Genomic DNA, 16927 nt, shown 5'->3' on the forward strand with positions numbered 1-16927 from the left:
CTAGTAATAGGGGTTGCAACATTTTGGCAGATAATTTTAGAAAAGAGGGTCCAGATTGCTGTGCCGGGGTAGGGGTAGCCAGGTGGAAAGCATGGCCAGCCGTAGAGAAATGCTTATTGAAATTCTCAATTATAGTGGATTTATCGGTGGTGACAGTGTTTCCTAGCCTCAGAACAGTGGGCAGCTGGGAGGAGGTGCTCTTATTCTCCATGGACTTTACAGTGTCCCAAATCTTTTTTGAGTTTGTACTACAGGATGCAAATTTCTGTTTGAAAAAGCTAGCCTTTGCTTTCATAACTCCCTGTGCATATTTGTTCCTAACTTCCCTGAAAAGTTGCATATCACGGGGGCTATTCAATGCTAATGCAGAACGCCACAGGATGTTTTTTGTGCTGGTCAAGGGCAGTCAGGTCTGGAGTGAACCAAGGACTATATATATTCCTGGTTGTACATTTTTTGAATGGAGCATGCTTGTTTAAGATTGTGAAGAAGGCACTTTTAAAGAATAACCAGGCATCCTCTACTGACGGGATGAGGTCACTGTCCTTCCAGAATACCCCGGCCAGGTCGATTAGAAAGGCCTGCTCGCAGAAGTGTTTTAGGGAGCGTTTGACAGTGATGATGGGTGGTCGTTTGATCGCAGACCCATTACGGATGCAGGCAATGATCGCAGAGATCTTGATTGAAAACAGCAGAAGTGTATTTGGAGGGCAAGTTAGTTAGGATGATATCTATGAGGGTGCCGTGTTTACTGATTTGGGGTTGATAATTTGTGTGAGATTGAGGGCATCAATATTAGATTGTAGGATGGCAGGGGTGTTAAGCATGTCCCAGTTTAGGTCACCTAGTAGCACGAGCTCTGAAGAAAGATGGGGGCAATCAAATCACTTTCTTTTTTTTAAACCTTTATTTAACTAGGAAAGTTAGTTAAGAACAAATTCTTATTTTCAATGACGGCCTAGGAACAGTGGGTTGTTCAGAGGCAGAATGACATATATTTTTTTTTACCTTGTCAGCTAGGGGATTTGATCTTACAACCTTTCGGTTACTAGTCAACATGCTCTAACCGCTAGGCTACCTGCCGCCCTGACATATGGTGTCGAGGACACAGCTGGGGGCAGAGGGTGGTCTATAGCAAGCGGCAACGGTGAGAGTTTCTGGAAAGGTTCGTTTTTTAGAAGTAGAAGTTCGAATTGTTTGGGTACAGACCTGGATAGTAAGACAGAACCCTTCAGGTTTGAAACCTATTTTGTGAGGGGGGTCTGGCAAATGGTATATACTGTACGATCATGAATTCTAATGCTTAGAACTCTTATAAATGTTGTGTGTGAATCTTTACGGTTCTTGTGCCCCATTGTCATAATCCTGTCCATGTCATCAGCGTTGTTCACCACATAACCAGACAGGTCCTTGATGTAAACACCCACATCTGGCCTCTCCTTCACCTGGTGGTCACACAAACACACATCAATGATATGAGTTAGGAGCCGGCAATACTCTCAAATTCCTCTTATACATTCATATCTTAAATTCCCTCCTGGGAAGCAACAACGTTATCATGCTCATCTGTATTAGAAACTAAGAAGTGAATTATGAGAGGTTTAATCATCTATAGTTCCCTTAACAGAGAACATCCCAGTCATGTGCTATGTCCTGTTGTCTCCTTTCAGGAACCAATGACATTGATGTGTTATTGAGAAACCAATGGAGATTAGTTACGATAAGGAAATCATCTGTAATGTCCCATTCTGTGCTTCTAGGCACCAACAACGTTATCATACTCATCTTTATCATTTGGTCACTGTGGTCTTATCTACAAATCTACAAAGCCACCGTGCTTCTACACCTGCATTGCTTGCTGTTTGGGGTTTTAGGCTGGGTTTCTGTACAGCACTTTGAGATATCAGCTGATGTAAAAAAGGATTTATAAATTTGATTTGAAATCAAACCGATAAGCACCTACCTATGAGGCTGGCACCAGTGTTTAAAAAATATATATATATTATTGTATGGTTAACCTAATTAATGGGATAATGTTCTTCATATCTACAGCTGCTTCTTGCTAAATTAATGGGATGGTTTTTCTGAGAAGCATATCATCATATCATATGAAACATCTATAACCTCTAGCCTCTGCATCTGGTCCTTCCCCAGCAGGTCCCTCACTTCTTCATTGTAAATCTCCAGATAAGACACGCGAACTAAGAACCTGCGGATGAGAGGTAAGATACTTATTTCAAATCAACCTCAAACTGAGAGACTGTCAGCAGCAAGCATGTCAAAAACAGCGCCTGTCTTTTTTTCTTGTAGGCCTAAGCCTCTTCTGACTCCAAGTGTTGTGTGATTGAGGCCTTTTGCTCTCCTAGGGGCTGAAAATAATGAGTCAAGTCATAGCATGTTGCATCAAACAATTGCCTGGCAATGAACCAGTTCGATTGTTTTGCCTGTTTGTGTTAATGTTCTTACCGGGTGTCGCCCTCTGCTTTGGCGATGTGGCCGAACACATGAGCGAAGGAGTTGGGTATTATTCCTCGGAGCTCTGGCACTGCCCTCACGCCCTCCATGGTGAACGTCTTTCCTGTCCCTGTCTGTCCGTACGCGAAGATGGTCCCTGGAGAAAACACAGGCTCAGTACTAAAACATTAAGAGGTGGTTTATCCAGGCAGATGGAGCCTTGTCCTGTACTAAAAAAAACACGTTAAATGGAGAATTTCTACTACGCTTCATCTGTGTCCGCAAACTGCCCTTGATAGAGAGTCTCATCCCATGCTTTTATTGCGAGCAGGCTTGACTACTGTAATGCTCTCCTGTCTGGTCTACCCAAGAAAGCCATTGGTCAACTGCAAAACCTACAGAATGCTGCAGGTACTGACCAAGACCAGATGTAGAGCACACAATACACCGGTTTTAAGGTCTCTGCACTAGTTGTGTGTGAGTTTAAGAATACATTCAGATTATCCTATTGGTTCTTAAAATCAATCCACAATTGTGCACCCCGATACATGTCAGACATGCTTTTAAGTTACGTACTATTAGGCTCCATTACTAGAGAGTCAGAACTCTACGGACACTGTGAAAGCTCAAACCAAGTTTATTCTTCCCAGAGGGTCAATACAGCCGCATTAGTCAAAGACATGTTCCACCCGTGGTAGTATACATACCCCACTTTGGGTGGAGTCTCCTCATCGCTAAACATTGCATCATTATTGCTAGTCAGGGAGCTGAGTGATATAGGCCTTAAGCGGTTCCTCCCCTTATCAATACTGCCACAGGTAACCATTTCCCCTGCACTCAGCCCCTCCCAAACTTCATTATGGCACCCCTCATGGTCTCTTTTATAACTAATGATTCATTATAGTTAAACCTCAGAAATCCAAACCTTTCAGTACCCACTAGGTTCCTCAGGTCCTCTGGCCTTTTAATTATTTCAAAGCCTAGGATCAAGAGGCATGGAGAGGCAGCCTTTAGTTATTATGCCCCCAGCCTCTAGAATAGCCTGCCAGAGAACCTGAGGGGGACCAAGAGGCATGGAGAGGCAGCCTTTAGTTACTATGCCCCCAGCCCTCTGTAATAGCCTGCCAGAGAACCTGAGGGGGACCAAGAGGCATGGAGAGGCAGCCTTTAGTTACTATGCCCCCAGCCCTCTGTAATAGCCTGCCAGAGAACCTGAGGGGGACCAAGAGGCATGGAGAGGCAGCCTTTAGTTACTATGCCCCCAGCCCTCTGTAATAGCCTGCCAGAGAACCTGAGGGGGACCAAGAGGCATGGAGAGGCAGCCTTTAGTTACTATGCCCCCAGCCCTCTGTAATAGCCTGCCAGAGAACCTGAGGGGGACCAAGAGGCATGGAGAAGCAGCCTTTAGTTACTATGCCCCCAGCCCTCTGTAATAGCCTGCCAGAGAACCTGAGGGGGACCAAGAGGCATGGAGAGGCAGCCTTTAGTTATTATGCCCCCAGCGCTCTGTCAGAGAACCTGAGGGGGACCGAGAGGCATGGAGAGGCAGCCTTTAGTTACTATGCCCCCAGCTCTCTGTAATAGCCTGCCAGAGAACCTGAGGGGGACCAAGAGGCATGGAGAGGCAGCCTTTAGTTACTATGCCCCCAGCCCCCTGTAATAGCCTGCCAGAGAACCTGAGGGGAACCGAGAGGCATGGAGAGGCAGCCTTTAGTTATTATGCCCCCAGCCCTCTGTCAGAGAACCTGAGGGGGACCGCGAGGCAGCCTTTAGTTACCATGCCCCCAGCCCTCTGTAATAGCCTGCCAGAGAACCTGAGGGGGACCGAGAGGCAGCCTTTAGTTACCATGCCCCCAGCCCTCTGTAATAGCCTGCCAGAAAACCTGAGGGGGACCGAGAGGCAGCCTTTAGTTACCATGCCCCCAGCCCTCTGTAATAGCCTGCCAGAGAACCTGAGGGGGACCGAGAGGCAGCCTTTAGTTACCATGCCCCCATCCCTCTGTAATAGCCTGCCAGAGAACCTGAGGGGGACTGAGAGGCAGCCTTTAGTTACCATGCCCCCAGCCCTCTGTAATAGCCTGCCAGAGAACCTGAGGGGGACCGAGAGGCAGCCTTTAGTTACCATGCCCCCAGCCCTCTGTAATAGCCTGCCAGAGAACCTGAGGGGGACCGAGAGGCAGCCTTTAGTTACCATGCCCCCAGCCCTCTGTAATAGCCTGCCAGAGAGGGGGGGATGAAACTGTGGACACATTTAAAAGAGATCTTAAATGACATATTTTTACCTTTGCTTTTCCTGTTTCAGTTTGTGTCAAACTTGTGTTTGTTTTGTCTGCCCTACCCTGTGCTCTGACCTCTTTCTCCCCTCTCTCTCCAGATGAAATCTCGCGTCTTGTGACGGCCGGCCGCCCAACAACCTGCCCGCTTGACCCTAACCCCTCCTCTCTTCTCCAGACCATTTCCGGAGACCTTCTCCCTTACCTCACCTCGCTCATCAACTCATCCCTGACCGCTGGCTACGTCCCTTCCGTCCTCAAGAGCGAGAGTTGCACCCCTTCTGAAAAAACCTACACTCGATCCCTCCGATGTCAACAACTACAGACCAGTATCCCTTCTTTCTTTTCTCTCCAAAACTCTTGAACGTGCCGTCCTTGGCCAGCTCTACCGCTATCTCTCTCAGAATGACCTTCTTGATCCAAATCAGTCAGGTTTCAAGACTAGTCATTCAACTGAGACTGCTCTTCTCTGCATCACGGAGGCGCTCCGCACTGCTAAAGCTAACTCTCTCTCCTCTGCTCTCATCCTTCTAGACCTATCGGCTGCCTTCGATACTGTGAACCATCAGATCCTCCTCTCCACCCTCTCTGAGTTGGGCATCTCCGGCGCGGCCCACGCTTGGATTGCGTCCTACCTGACAGGTCGCTCCTACCAGTTGGCGTGGCGAGAATCTGTCTCCTCACCACGCGCTCTCACCACTGGTGTCCCCCAGGGCTCTGTTCTAGGCCCTCTCCTATTCTCGCTATACACCAAGTCACTTGGCTCTGTCATAACCTCACATGGTCTCTCCTATCATTGCTATGCAGACGACACACAATTAATCTTCTCCTTTCCCCCTTCTGATGACCAGGTGGCGAATCGCATCTCTGCATGTCTGGCAGACATATCAGTGTGGATGACGGATCACCACCTCAAGCTGAACCTCGGCAAGACGGAGCTGCTCTTCCTCCCGGGAAGGACTGCCCGTTCCATGATCTCGCCATCACGGTTGACAACTCCATTGTGTCCTCCTCCCAGAGCGCTAAGAACCTTGGCGTGATCCTGGACAACACCCTGTCGTTCTCAACTAACATCAAGGCGGTGGCCCGTTCCTGTAGGTTCATGCTCTACAACATCCGCAGAGTACGACCCTGCCTCACACAGGAAGCGGCGCAGGTCCTAATCCAGGCACTTGTCATCTCCCGTCTGGATTACTGCAACTCGCTGTTGGCTGGGCTCCCTGCCTGTGCCATTAAACCCTACAACTCATCCAGAACGCCGCAGCCCGTCTGGTGTTCAACCTTCCCAAGTTCTCTCACGTCACCCCGCTCCTCCGCTCTCTCCACTGGCTTCCAGTTGAAGCTCGCATCCGCTACAAGACCATGGTGCTTGCCTACGGAGCTGTGAGGGGAACGGCACCTCAGTACCTCCAGGCTCTGATCAGGCCCTACACCCAAACAAGGGCACTGCGTTCATCCACCTCTGGCCTGCTCGCCTCCCTACCACTGAGGAAGTACAGTTCCCGCTCAGCCCAGTCAAAACTGTTCGCTGCTCTGGCCCCCCAATGGTGGAACAAACTCCCTCACGACGCCAGGACAGCGGAGTCAATCACCACCTTCCGGAGACACCTGAAACCCCACCTCTTTAAGGAATACCTAGGATAGGATAAAGTAATCCTTCTCACCCCCCTAAAATATTTAGATGCACTATTGTAAAGTGGCTGTTCCACTCGATGTCATAAGGTGAATGCACCAATTTGTAAGTCGCTCTGGATAAGAGCGTCTGCTAAATGACTTAAATGTAAATGTAGTAAACATTTCATATTTTATTTCCATTGTTTTCCCCCTGTAAAGCACATTGCACTGCATGTCTGAAATGTGCTGTAGGAATAACGCTTGATTTGATTTGAACAAATGCAATTGTGTAGTTCTGAATGGTGTGTCAGCAACAGTGATCATTTCAAATCCTCTCTCCACTTACCATTGTAACCCTCCAATACTGAGTCTATGATGGGGCGGGCTGTCAGATTGTAAACGTCCAGCTGTTTGCTGTCTGGTCCGAACACCGTGTCAAATGTGAAGGTCTTGGGGGGTTCGTGGGTGGTCTCTAATTTGTTGACGGTTATGGTCCCTCGGTTCTCATCCACACTGACGGCCTGCTTGTGGCCCATACTTCTCTCCTTCTGGTTCAGCGGGCGACATCGCACAACCACTTTGACGTTGTCCATGACCTCCGGCTTGTCAGATTTGTCCATCTTATTGCTCTGCAAGGAAAATAAATAACTATTCGTGATGCCAAGCCACCTAGTAGCTACATGACTTCGGAGCCGATGCCTCATGTAAATGCAATATGAAAACATCGCTAATAGCTAACGTTAATAATCTCACCACAGCAAAGAGAGACAAACTGGCTGGCTAGCTATAATGAATGCGGTTAGCAAACGGACATTAACGTACAGCTAACGCTAGTTAAGATAGTTATATAGCTAATTAACTGTCAAGATGGTTGAAAGAGCTAACTGCTAGTTCAATGTATGGCCAATACTTGAGGGCACGTAGCTAATCTAATGTATTGCAAACTCTTGCTGTTGCCAAGCAAGCGAGCTAATGTTAGCATGTTTACTAACCAGCTGCTGCATTTTTATGCACAACGAATAAAACTTGGCTAACATCATGCCCTTGCTGTATCCTGGTTGTAATGTATATGGCTGCATATCTATCAAATATAATGACACCGTCTAAAATAGGTTGAAAATAGCATTAGCTAGCTAGCTAAACTAACGCTGTAGCGTCATATCATTCGGGCGAAGGGAGGAACACCTCTGAAAAACAGCGGAATACAAAGGGCCCACTTACCGGCATTTTAAGACTTTAGTTTTGATGTTTAAAATTACATGAGACAATAGCAAACGCTTTTGGATGCTTTGATGGTAGTGTTTATCTTACAAAAATGATTTAGATGCCAACGCAGTGTCTATTTCATCAGTGGCCCATTTCCTCCGATGCTGATAAAATTGTCAAGCCTGATCGAATTGAGTCTGCGGCGGCGCAGTAGACTGGTGGGGAGGGGTAGTGTACAGTACATTAGAGGTGGCATCGCCATAGGTGGAGGTGAAAGGACTGTCTCACGATGTTTGCTGAAAAACGGGATGATATAGAGTAAAATGGTAAACAGAATAAGGGATCATGATCCATGCAACAGCCAATAAAATGAGTCTTTTAGCTACAACGTGTCATACATGATTTATTTTCAGCACTCACAAAGTAAAGAGCAGAGAAGTAGAATTTGTTAGAGGACACCTGTGCATGTTTTCTGAAGTCTTCAAAGTGCAGGACAGGACACATAGGTGTGCAGTTATTTAGCTAAATCAGGTTGAGAATGTAACAAACGCATGCTATAGTTGACAGAAGCATTGTTTACCACTATATGATCATCACTTTTGCATACATTTTGCCTCTGGTTAGAGGGCTGTTATTGTTTTCAAATCTATACTTTGTGGGCTTTGCAAAGGCACTGACTAGTGTATCGTAATAGTTCTTGAATAAAGAGAACACTAATTCTTTAAGCAAAACATTGGTCTGAGGTGGGTTTGTGCAACTGGGATTGGTAATAATAAATGTATACAGTAGGTATATGCAACTCTCATGCTTCTGCACATCAACATATACACAAATATATCTCTGAACCTCATAGTTATCTAGTTTAAAACGGTCCAAAGAACCTCAAAAAGAAAAAATACACTACATGACCAAGAGTATGTGGACACCTCACTCCAAAATGATGGGCATTAATAATGGAGTTGGTCCTCCCCCTTTGCTGCTATAACAGCCTCCATTCTGGGAAGGCATTACTATGGAGTTGGTCCTCCCCTTTGCTGCTATAACAGCCTCCACTCTTCTGGGAAGTCATTAATATGGAGTTGGTCCCCCCCTTTGCTGCTATAACAGCCTCCACTCTTCTGGGAAGTCATTACTATGGAGTTGGTCCTCCCCCTTTGCTGCTATAACAGCCTCCACTCTTCTGGGAAGTCATTAATATGGAGTTGGTCCCCCCCCCTTTGCTGCTATAACAGCCTCCACTCTTCTGGGAAGTCATTACTATGGAGTTGGTCCTCCCCTTTGCTGCTATAACAGCCTCCACTCTTCTGGGAAGTCATTAATATGGAGTTGGTCCCCCCCTTTGCTGCTACAACAGCCTCCACTCTTCTGGGAAGTCATTACTATGGAGTTGGTCCTCCCCTTTGCTGCTATAACAGCCTCCACTCTTACGGAAAGACTTGCCACTAGATGTTGGAACATCGCTGCGGGGACTTGATTCCATTCAGTAACAAGAGCATTAGTGAGGTCGGACACTGATGTTGGGCGATCAAGCCTGGCGCGCAGTCGGCGTTCCAATTCATCCCAAACCCATTTCATGAAGCTCCCGACGAACAGTTGTTGTGCTGATGTTGCTTCCAGAGGCAGTTTGGAACTTGGTACTGAGTGTTGTAACCGAGGACAGACGCGCATCAGCACTCAGAAGCTTACAGAACGGGATTGCCATGGCCTACCACTTCGCGGCTGGGCCGTTGTTGCTCCTAGACATTTCCACTTCACAATAACAGCACTTACAGTTGACAGGGGCAGCTCTAGCAGGGCAGAAATTTGACGAACTGACTTGTTGGAAAGGTGGAATCCTATGACGGTACCAAATATAAATTCACTGGGCTCTTCAGTAAGGACATTCTACTGCCAATTTGTGTCTATTGAGATTGAATGGCTGTGTTATCAATTTTAAACACCTGTCACCAACAGGTGTGGCTGAAACAGCCAAATCCACAACATTTGAAGGGGTGTCCACATACTTCATATATAGTCATTATATGGCAGTATAATATATTATTTTCAACACACAGATAAAACACACACACTTCCACAGTTTGGGCATCTCATTTGGCAGTGTCAACGTATGGAGATCCATAGAAATAGAATAGCTAGAATGGACATTGGTTTTCAAGTCAACATTACATGATGGTGTGGCCAAATTGATTGTACCGGGGTGGGCCAGCAGCCATATTGAGTGTACTATCAAATTGTCGCGGTCTAGGGAGCTTTTCCATGCTAGTCATTCTATTTCTATGTGAAAAACACACATATAATAATAACAACTAAACACTACAGGCAGTCAACTGAACCGGTCTAAGAACTGTAGAACACTGCTATGGAAGAGGCCCGTGTGGCCACTGCTCTCCTGGGTGAGCAGAACCCGGCCGTCGGGCCGATGTCTGTGGAGCAGGACAGGCTCACCCTGCATCAGGCTCATCTCTGACTCCGTCTGGGCCTGGTACGACGCCGCTACTCTGTGTCTGAGGGAGGATAGAGAAAGGTTCATGAGTGGAATTGAGAAAGAGATTTTCCATCTAACACATAACATAATAGATGCCATTTAGTAGACACTTTTATTCAAAGAGACTTGCAGTCATGCATGTATACATTCTACGTATGGGGGGGCCCCAGCGGGAATCAAACTCAAATAAAATGAAATGTTATTTGTCACCGAATGCAACAGATAGACCTTACAGTGAAATGTGTACTTACAAGCCATTAACCAACATTGCAGTTTTTAGAAAAATAAGTGTTAAGAAAGTATTTACAAAAATAAACTTAAGTTAAACATTTTTTTTTTTTTAATGAAATTAATAATGAAAGAGTAACAATAAAATAACAGTAACAGAGGGTACCGGTACAGAGTCAATGTGGAGACTATATACAGGGGGTACCGGTACAGAGTCAATGTGGAGACTATATACAGGGGGTACTGGTACAGAGTCAATGTGGAGACTATATACAGGGGGTACCGGTACAGAGTCAATGTGGAGACTATATACAGGGGGTACCGGTACAGAGTCAATGTGGAGACTATATACAGGGGGTACCGGTACAGAGTCAATGTGGAGACTATATACAGGGGGTACCGGTACAGAGTCAATGTGGAGACTATATACAGGGGGTACTGGTACAGAGTCAATGTGGAGACTATATACAGGGGGCACCGGTACAGAGTCAATGTGGAGGCTATATACAGGGGGTACTGGTACAGAGTCAATGTGGAGACTATATACAGGGGGTACCGGTACTGAGTCAGTGTGGAGACTATATACAGGGGGTACCGGTACAGAGTCAATGTGGAGACTATATACAGGGGGTACTGGTACAGAGTCAATGTGGAGACTATATACAGGGGGTACCGGTACAGAGTCAATGTGGAGACTATATACAGGGGGCACCGGTACAGAGTCAATGTGGAGGCTATATACAGGGGGCACCAGTACAGAGTCAATGTGGAGACTATATACAGGGGGTACCGGTACAGAGTCAATGTGGAGACTATATACAGGGGGCACCGGTACAGAGTCAATGTGGAGACTATATACAGGGGGTACTGGTACAGAGTCAATGTGGAGACTATATACAGGGGGCACCGGTACAGAGTCAATGTGGAGACTATATACAGAGGGTACTGGTACAGAGTCAATGTGGAGACTATATACAGGGGGTACCGGTACAGAGTCAATGTGGAGACTATATACAGGGGGCACCGGTACAGAGTCAATGTGGAGACTATATACAGAGGGTACTGGTACAGAGTCAATGTGGAGGCTATATACAGGGGGTACTGGTACAGAGTCAATGTGGAGACTATATACAGGGGGTACTGGTACAGAGTCAATGTGGAGACTATATACAGGGGGTACCGGTACAGAGTCAATGTGCGGGGGAACATGTTAGTCGAGGAAATTGAGGTAATAATGTACATGTAGGTCGAAGTAAAGTGACTATGCATAGATAATAAACAGAGTAGAAATGGGGTTGGGGGGGGGGTCAATGCAAATAGTCAGAGTAGCCATTTGATTAGTTGTTCAGGAGTCTTATGGCTTGTGGGTAGAAGCTATTAAGAAGCCTTTTGGACCTAGACTTACCATGCGGTAGCAGACAGAACAGTCTATGACTAGGATGACTAGAGTCTGGCAATATTTAGTGTCTTCCTCTGACACCGCCTGGTATAGAGGCCCTGGATGGCAGGAAGCTTGTCCCCAGTGATGTACTGGGCCATACGCACTACCCTCTGTACTGCCTTGCGGTCGGTAGGCCGAGCAGTTGCCATACCAGGCGGTGATGCAACAAGTCAGGATGTTCTCGATGGTGCAGCTGTAGAACTTTTTGAGGACCCATGCCACATCTTTTCAGTCTCCTGTGGGTGAAAAGGCGTTGTCGTGCCCTCTTCATGACGGTCTTGGTGTGTTTGGACCATGATAGTTTGTTGATGATGTGGACACCAAGGAACTTGAAGCTCTCAACCTGCTCCACTACAGCCCCGTCGATGAGAATGGGGGTGTGCTCGGCCCTCCTTTTCCTGTAGTCTACGATCATCTCCTTTGTCTTGATCATGTTGTTATCCTGACACCACACTACCAGTTCTCTGACCTCCTCCCTATAGGCTGTCTCATCATTGTCGGTTATCAGGCCTACCACTGTTGTGTCGTCAGCAAACTTAATGATGGTGTTGGAGTCGTGGTTGAACAGGGAGTACAGGAGGAACTTATGACCCTTGGCGATGCATGCGAGCAACAGAGGACCACCATCACATTCAGAATACAGAAATCCTACTTCCTGAAGCAAGACACTAAGCAGGTCAGTTTGTGAATGAGGTCGTGCTTGTTACCCTCATCACAGATCACAGCTGCCCCCAAAACCATTACAATGTCAACATTGGTATATCTATCTCCCTTTCCTGTAGAATTGATGTGTACTGTAAATTGAGTGAAACTCACTGTACCTGCTAGGGCTGCTGGACAATGATGGTGCTGATGATGTAGGTTTCGGATTGGATGTCAGAACATCTGAGGGGTTTGTCTCCAGACCTTTCCTAAGAACAGGAGCCTTGCCTTCTTTCAGTATGATCCCAGGCCCATCTCGCCCCAGTGTGAGTGATGGAGCCCAGACCTCCAGGGGAGGTGGACCAGGCCGGGTACTGGAGGGAGGCTGGCTACCCGAGGGCAGGGAGGTGGTCCTGGGCCGTGGTGGAGGGGAATCAGGCTGGGTCAGGAACCGCACTGACTTAGTGGGCTGAGGGATACAACACACAAACAATGTTGGCATTATGATACAGTAGTGGAATAGGAATAAAGATGATTGATGGATATAGAAGACAGTGGCAGTCAGCAATTGCTACGTGAAAGAGTTCATGTTAAGAGAAAATTTCACAATAAAGACAATCTGAAATAGAAGTCAAAGTAGACATGAAGTCAGTCAACTATCCCTCCAAGCTACTTTTACATTTACTTTGTATATTTTTTTATTTAACCTTTATTTAACTAGGCAAGCCAGTTAAGAACAATTCTTATATACAATGATGGCCTACACCGGTTATACAAAGGTTATGATACAGCCTGGAATCGAACCAGGGTATCCATAGTGACGCCTCAAGTACTGAGATGCAGTGACTTAGACCGCTGCGCCACTACTTAATAATACCTAGACAGCAGGTGTGTTACCTTCTCTGTGTTGTTCTTGAGGGCGTCTGGTCTCACTAGGATGGAGTTGATGGACTGCTGACCATTCGATGCTGCTTGCCTTGTCTCCAACACCTGCCTATCAAATGTCTCTCTGGCAGCAGTGTCCCTGTCCTTCATAAAACCACCACTAGAGGGCACGGGTCCCTCAGACATCCAGGCCAGAGATCTGTTGTGATTGGGCAGGATGCTCATGTGTTGTTTCTTCCTGAGCAGAGCAGGGGAGTAGCCAGGGGCCTGGATATGGCTAAAGTTCTGGCTGTGAGAATGGGACTGAGAATGGGTCTGAAGGCCTGAGGTGGCGCTGGTAGTGTGGGGGTAGTGGTTACAGCGCTGGGATGAGCTCTGACTGTGGGTTTGGGTCTGAAGGGCTGAGCTGGAAGAGATGCTGGTGTGGGGGTAGTGGTTTCCCCGCTGAGATGAACCTGAGGGGACATTAAAAAGACTTTGAAATCACTCAAAATGGATCCTTGTCAAATCAATCTAATTTCCACTGCACTGTTCTGGGTTCCATATTGTGATTATCAGACATATACAATATAGAACAGAGAAGTCTTCACATGTTTACTATCTGACTTAAATACTGCATAATGTTAGGATAATAACCAACCGTTGAAAATGGAACTTTCTGGAGTTACGAACTTCCGCCACTCTCACCTCTGTGTGAACTATGGAAGACCCTCCTCACTGTGTCCCATCCCTCCGAGCCCACCCCGTGCCGGGACTTCCTGGTGGCGCCGCCTGATGACGTCACAGGCTGCGTGGCCATGGAGGCGGACTGCAGCGGAACCCGTTGTCCCGTAGAATAGGTCGTTTCATCGGAGTTGACCCTGTGGAGAGCTAGAACCACCGCTGGGGTCTTGGAGGACGAGGAGGTTCTTCTTCCAGGGACTGTACCGGGGCCTGCCGTCACTGCCTTGGACTCCAAGAGCCTGGCAGAGGTTCTGTGGCAGACAGGAAATAGATAGATATTGCTGTCAAAATCAATAAATGAGGTGTCCATGACACAAATGAAAGTCAAAGAGATGGAACCACTGTAGGAAAGTAGTCAGTAATGACACACACATCGTCTAACAGAAAGGCTGATCCTCTCAATGATTATATAAAACACAACATTACAATCACAACAACAATTGCCACTTGTTTCTCACGGTCCGCCTAATGAAACCGGTAGAAATGGCTCTCCCACTTACCTGAGGACAGGGGTGACGTAGTTGCCGGGCAGAATGCCCACTTACCTGAGGACAGGTGTGACGTAGTTGCCGGGCAGAATGCCCACTTACCTGAGGACAGGGGTGACGTAGTTGCCGGGCAGAATGCCCACTTACCTGAGGACAGGTGTGACGTAGTTGCCGGGCAGAATGCCCACTTACCTGAGGACAGGAGTGACGTAGTTGCCGGGCAGAATGCCCACTTACCTGAGGACAAGGATGACGTAGTTGCCGGGCAGAATGCCCACTTACCTGAGGACAAGGATGACGTAGTTGCCGGGCAGAATGCCCACTTACCTGAGGACAGGTGTGACGTAGTTGCCGGGCAGAATGCCCACTTACCTGAGGACAGGTGTGACGTAGTTGCCGGGCAGAATGCCCACTTACCTGAGGACAGGTGTGACGTAGTTGCCGGGCAGAATGCCCACTTACCTGAGGACAGGTGTGACGTAGTTGCCGGGCAGAATGCCCACTTACCTGAGGACAGGTGTGACGTAGTTGCCGGGGAGGATGCCCACTTTCCTGAGGACAGGTGTGACGTAGTCGCCGGGCAGAATGCCCACTTACCTGAGGACAGGTGTGACATAGTTGCCGGGGAGGATGCCCACTTACCTGAGGACAGGTGTGACGTAGTTGCCGGGGAGGATGCCCACTTACCTGAGGACAGGGGTGACGTAGTTGCCGGGCAGAATGCCCACTTACCTGAGGACAGGTGTGACGTAGTTGCCGGGCAGAATGCCCACTTACCTGAGGACAGGTGTGACGTAGTTGCCGGGCAGAATGCCCACTCACCTGAGGACAGGTGTGACGTAGTTGCCGGGCAGAATGCCCACTTACCTGAGGACAGGGGTGACGTAGTTGCCGGGGAGGATGCCCACTTACCTGAGGACAGGTGTGACGTAGTTGCCGGGCAGAATGCCCACTTACCTGAGGACAGGGGTGACGTAGTTGCCGGGCAGAATGCCCACTTACCTGAGGACAGGGGTGACGTAGCTGCCGGGCAGAATGCCCACTTACCTGAGGACAGGTGTGACGTAGTTGCCGGGCAGAATGCCCACTTACCTGAGGACAGGGGTGACGTAGTCGCCGGGCAGAATGCCCACTTACCTGAGGACAGGTGCGACGTAGTTGCCGGGCAGAATGCCCACTTACCTGAGGACAGGTGTGACGTAGTTGCCGGGCAGAATGCCCACTTACCTGAGGACAGGTGTGACGTAGTTGCCGGGGAGGATGCCCACTTACCTGAGGACAGGTGCGACGTAGTTGCCGGGCAGAATGCCCACTTACCTGAGGACAGGTGCGACGTAGTTGCCGGGCAGAATGCCCACTTACCTGAGGACAGGTGTGACGTAGTTGCCGGGCAGAATGCCCACTTACCTGAGGACAGGAGTGACGTAGTTGCCGGGCAGAATGCCCACTTACCTGAGGACAGGTGTGACGTAGTCGCCGGGCAGAATGCCCACTTACCTGAGGACAGGTGTGACGTAGTTGCCGGGCAGAATGCCCACTTACCTGAGGACAGGAGTGACGTAGTTGCCGGGCAGAATGCCCACTTACCTGAGGACAGGAGTGACGTAGTTGCCGGGCAGAATGCCCACTTACCTGAGGACAGGTGTGACGTAGTTGCCGGGCAGAATGCCCACTTACCTGAGGACAGGAGTGACGTAGTTGCCGGGCAGAATGCCCACTTACCTGAGGACAGGTGTGACGTAGTTGCCGGGCAGAATGCCCACTTACCTGAGGACAGGTGTGACGTAGTTGCCGGGCAGAATGCCCACTTACCTGAGGACAGGAGTGACGTAGTTGCCGGGCAGAATGCCCACTTACCTGAGGACAGGTGTGACGTAGTTGCCGGGCAGAATGCCCACTTACCTGAGGACAGGAGTGACGTAGTCGCCGGGCAGAATGCCCACTTACCTGAGGACAGGTGTGACGTAGTTGCCGGGGAGGATGCCCACTTACCTGAGGACAGGTGTGACGTAGTTGCCGGGCAGAATGCCCACTTACCTGAGGACAGGTGTGACGTAGTTGCCGGGCAGAATGCCCACTTACCTGAGGACAGGTGTGACGTAGTTGCCGGGCAGAATGCCCACTTACCTGAGGACAGGTGTGACGTAGTTGCCGGGCAGAATGCCCACTTACCTGAGGACAGGTGTGACGTAGTTGCCGGGGAGGATGCCCACTTTGCCCGTCCGTAGAGAGAGGCCTCGGAGCCAGCCCTCCTTAAACTTCCCATACACCCCCACCATCTCCCCCTTCCTCAGCTCCAGTTCCTCAGAACGACAGGGCTTGTAGGAGTACAGAGCAGCACACCTGAAGAACAGATTACATGTTACCACAATCTCACATAGATGACAAATTCTCTATCATCACTTGTGCTTCTACACCTGCACTGGTTGCTGTTTGGGGTTTTAGGCTGCGTTTCTGTACGGCACTTTGAGGCATTGGCTGATGTTAC

The 16927-nt window shown here is 48.5% G+C and overlaps 3 protein-coding genes across 20 annotated transcripts in view; all 3 read right to left on the reverse strand.

Moving 5' to 3' along the window:
* LOC118375034 (kinesin-like protein KIF3A) overlaps nucleotides 1-7769 on the reverse strand; it is a 28564-nt gene extending 20795 nt beyond the window's left edge. The window contains exons 1-5 of one of the 2 annotated variants that reach the window (XM_052516218.1): nucleotides 7563-7769; nucleotides 6688-6970; nucleotides 2467-2611; nucleotides 2125-2209; nucleotides 1340-1445 (exon numbers count right to left, since the gene is read on the reverse strand). In XM_052516218.1, coding sequence (XP_052372178.1) covers nucleotides 1340-1445; nucleotides 2125-2209; nucleotides 2467-2611; nucleotides 6688-6970; nucleotides 7563-7568 — 625 coding nt within the window. In that variant the 5' untranslated portion in view covers nucleotides 7569-7769. The remainder of the gene's footprint in view (nucleotides 1-1339; nucleotides 1446-2124; nucleotides 2210-2466; nucleotides 2612-6687; nucleotides 6971-7562) is intronic. The other variant, XM_052516229.1, reaches the window with a different exon arrangement.
* A 168-nt stretch (nucleotides 7770-7937) lies between these two features.
* LOC118375035 (E3 ubiquitin-protein ligase SH3RF3-like) lies at nucleotides 7938-14993 on the reverse strand. The gene is made up of 5 exons (XM_052516364.1): nucleotides 14947-14993; nucleotides 13916-14202; nucleotides 13241-13683; nucleotides 12523-12812; nucleotides 7938-10051 (listed from the first exon to the last, which is right to left on the reverse strand). The coding sequence occupies exons 2-5, from the start codon at nucleotides 14025-14027 to the stop codon at nucleotides 9871-9873; spliced, it is 1026 nt and encodes a 341-aa protein (XP_052372324.1). The 5' UTR covers nucleotides 14028-14202; nucleotides 14947-14993; the 3' UTR covers nucleotides 7938-9870.
* LOC118379224 (E3 ubiquitin-protein ligase SH3RF1-like) overlaps nucleotides 14601-16927 on the reverse strand; it is a 59877-nt gene continuing 57550 nt past the window's right edge. The window contains exons 7-9 of one of the 17 annotated variants that reach the window (XM_052516291.1): nucleotides 16522-16782; nucleotides 15802-15891; nucleotides 14601-14676 (exon numbers count right to left, since the gene is read on the reverse strand). In XM_052516291.1, coding sequence (XP_052372251.1) covers nucleotides 16608-16782 — 175 coding nt within the window. In that variant the 3' untranslated portion in view covers nucleotides 14601-14676; nucleotides 15802-15891; nucleotides 16522-16607. Of the gene's footprint in view, nucleotides 14677-14819; nucleotides 14947-15091; nucleotides 15127-15157; nucleotides 15217-15537; nucleotides 15712-15765; nucleotides 15892-15936; nucleotides 16072-16161; nucleotides 16297-16386; nucleotides 16783-16927 lie in introns of those variants that run through there. The other 16 variants (XM_052516302.1, XM_052516331.1, XM_052516261.1 and 13 more) reach the window with 16 other exon arrangements.

Source organism: Oncorhynchus keta, chromosome 4 (genome assembly GCF_023373465.1).
Source record: "Oncorhynchus keta strain PuntledgeMale-10-30-2019 chromosome 4, Oket_V2, whole genome shotgun sequence".
Taxonomy (NCBI): domain Eukaryota; kingdom Metazoa; phylum Chordata; class Actinopteri; order Salmoniformes; family Salmonidae; genus Oncorhynchus; species Oncorhynchus keta.

Bases quoted from the DNA above. Each gene is read 5' to 3' on its own strand.
- LOC118375035 (XM_052516364.1), bottom strand. From the start codon at position 14,027: ATGGCCACGCAGCCTGTGACGTCATCAGGCGGCGCCACCAGGAAGTCC. The intron at 13,684-13,915 runs GTGAGAGTGGCG...ATGTCCCCTCAG, and splicing joins CTTCCATAGTTCACACAGAG to GTTCATCTCAGCGGGGAAAC. The intron at 10,052-12,522 runs GTACAGTGAGTT...ATCCTCCCTCAG, and splicing joins TTGTCCAGCAGCCCTAGCAG to ACACAGAGTAGCGGCGTCGT.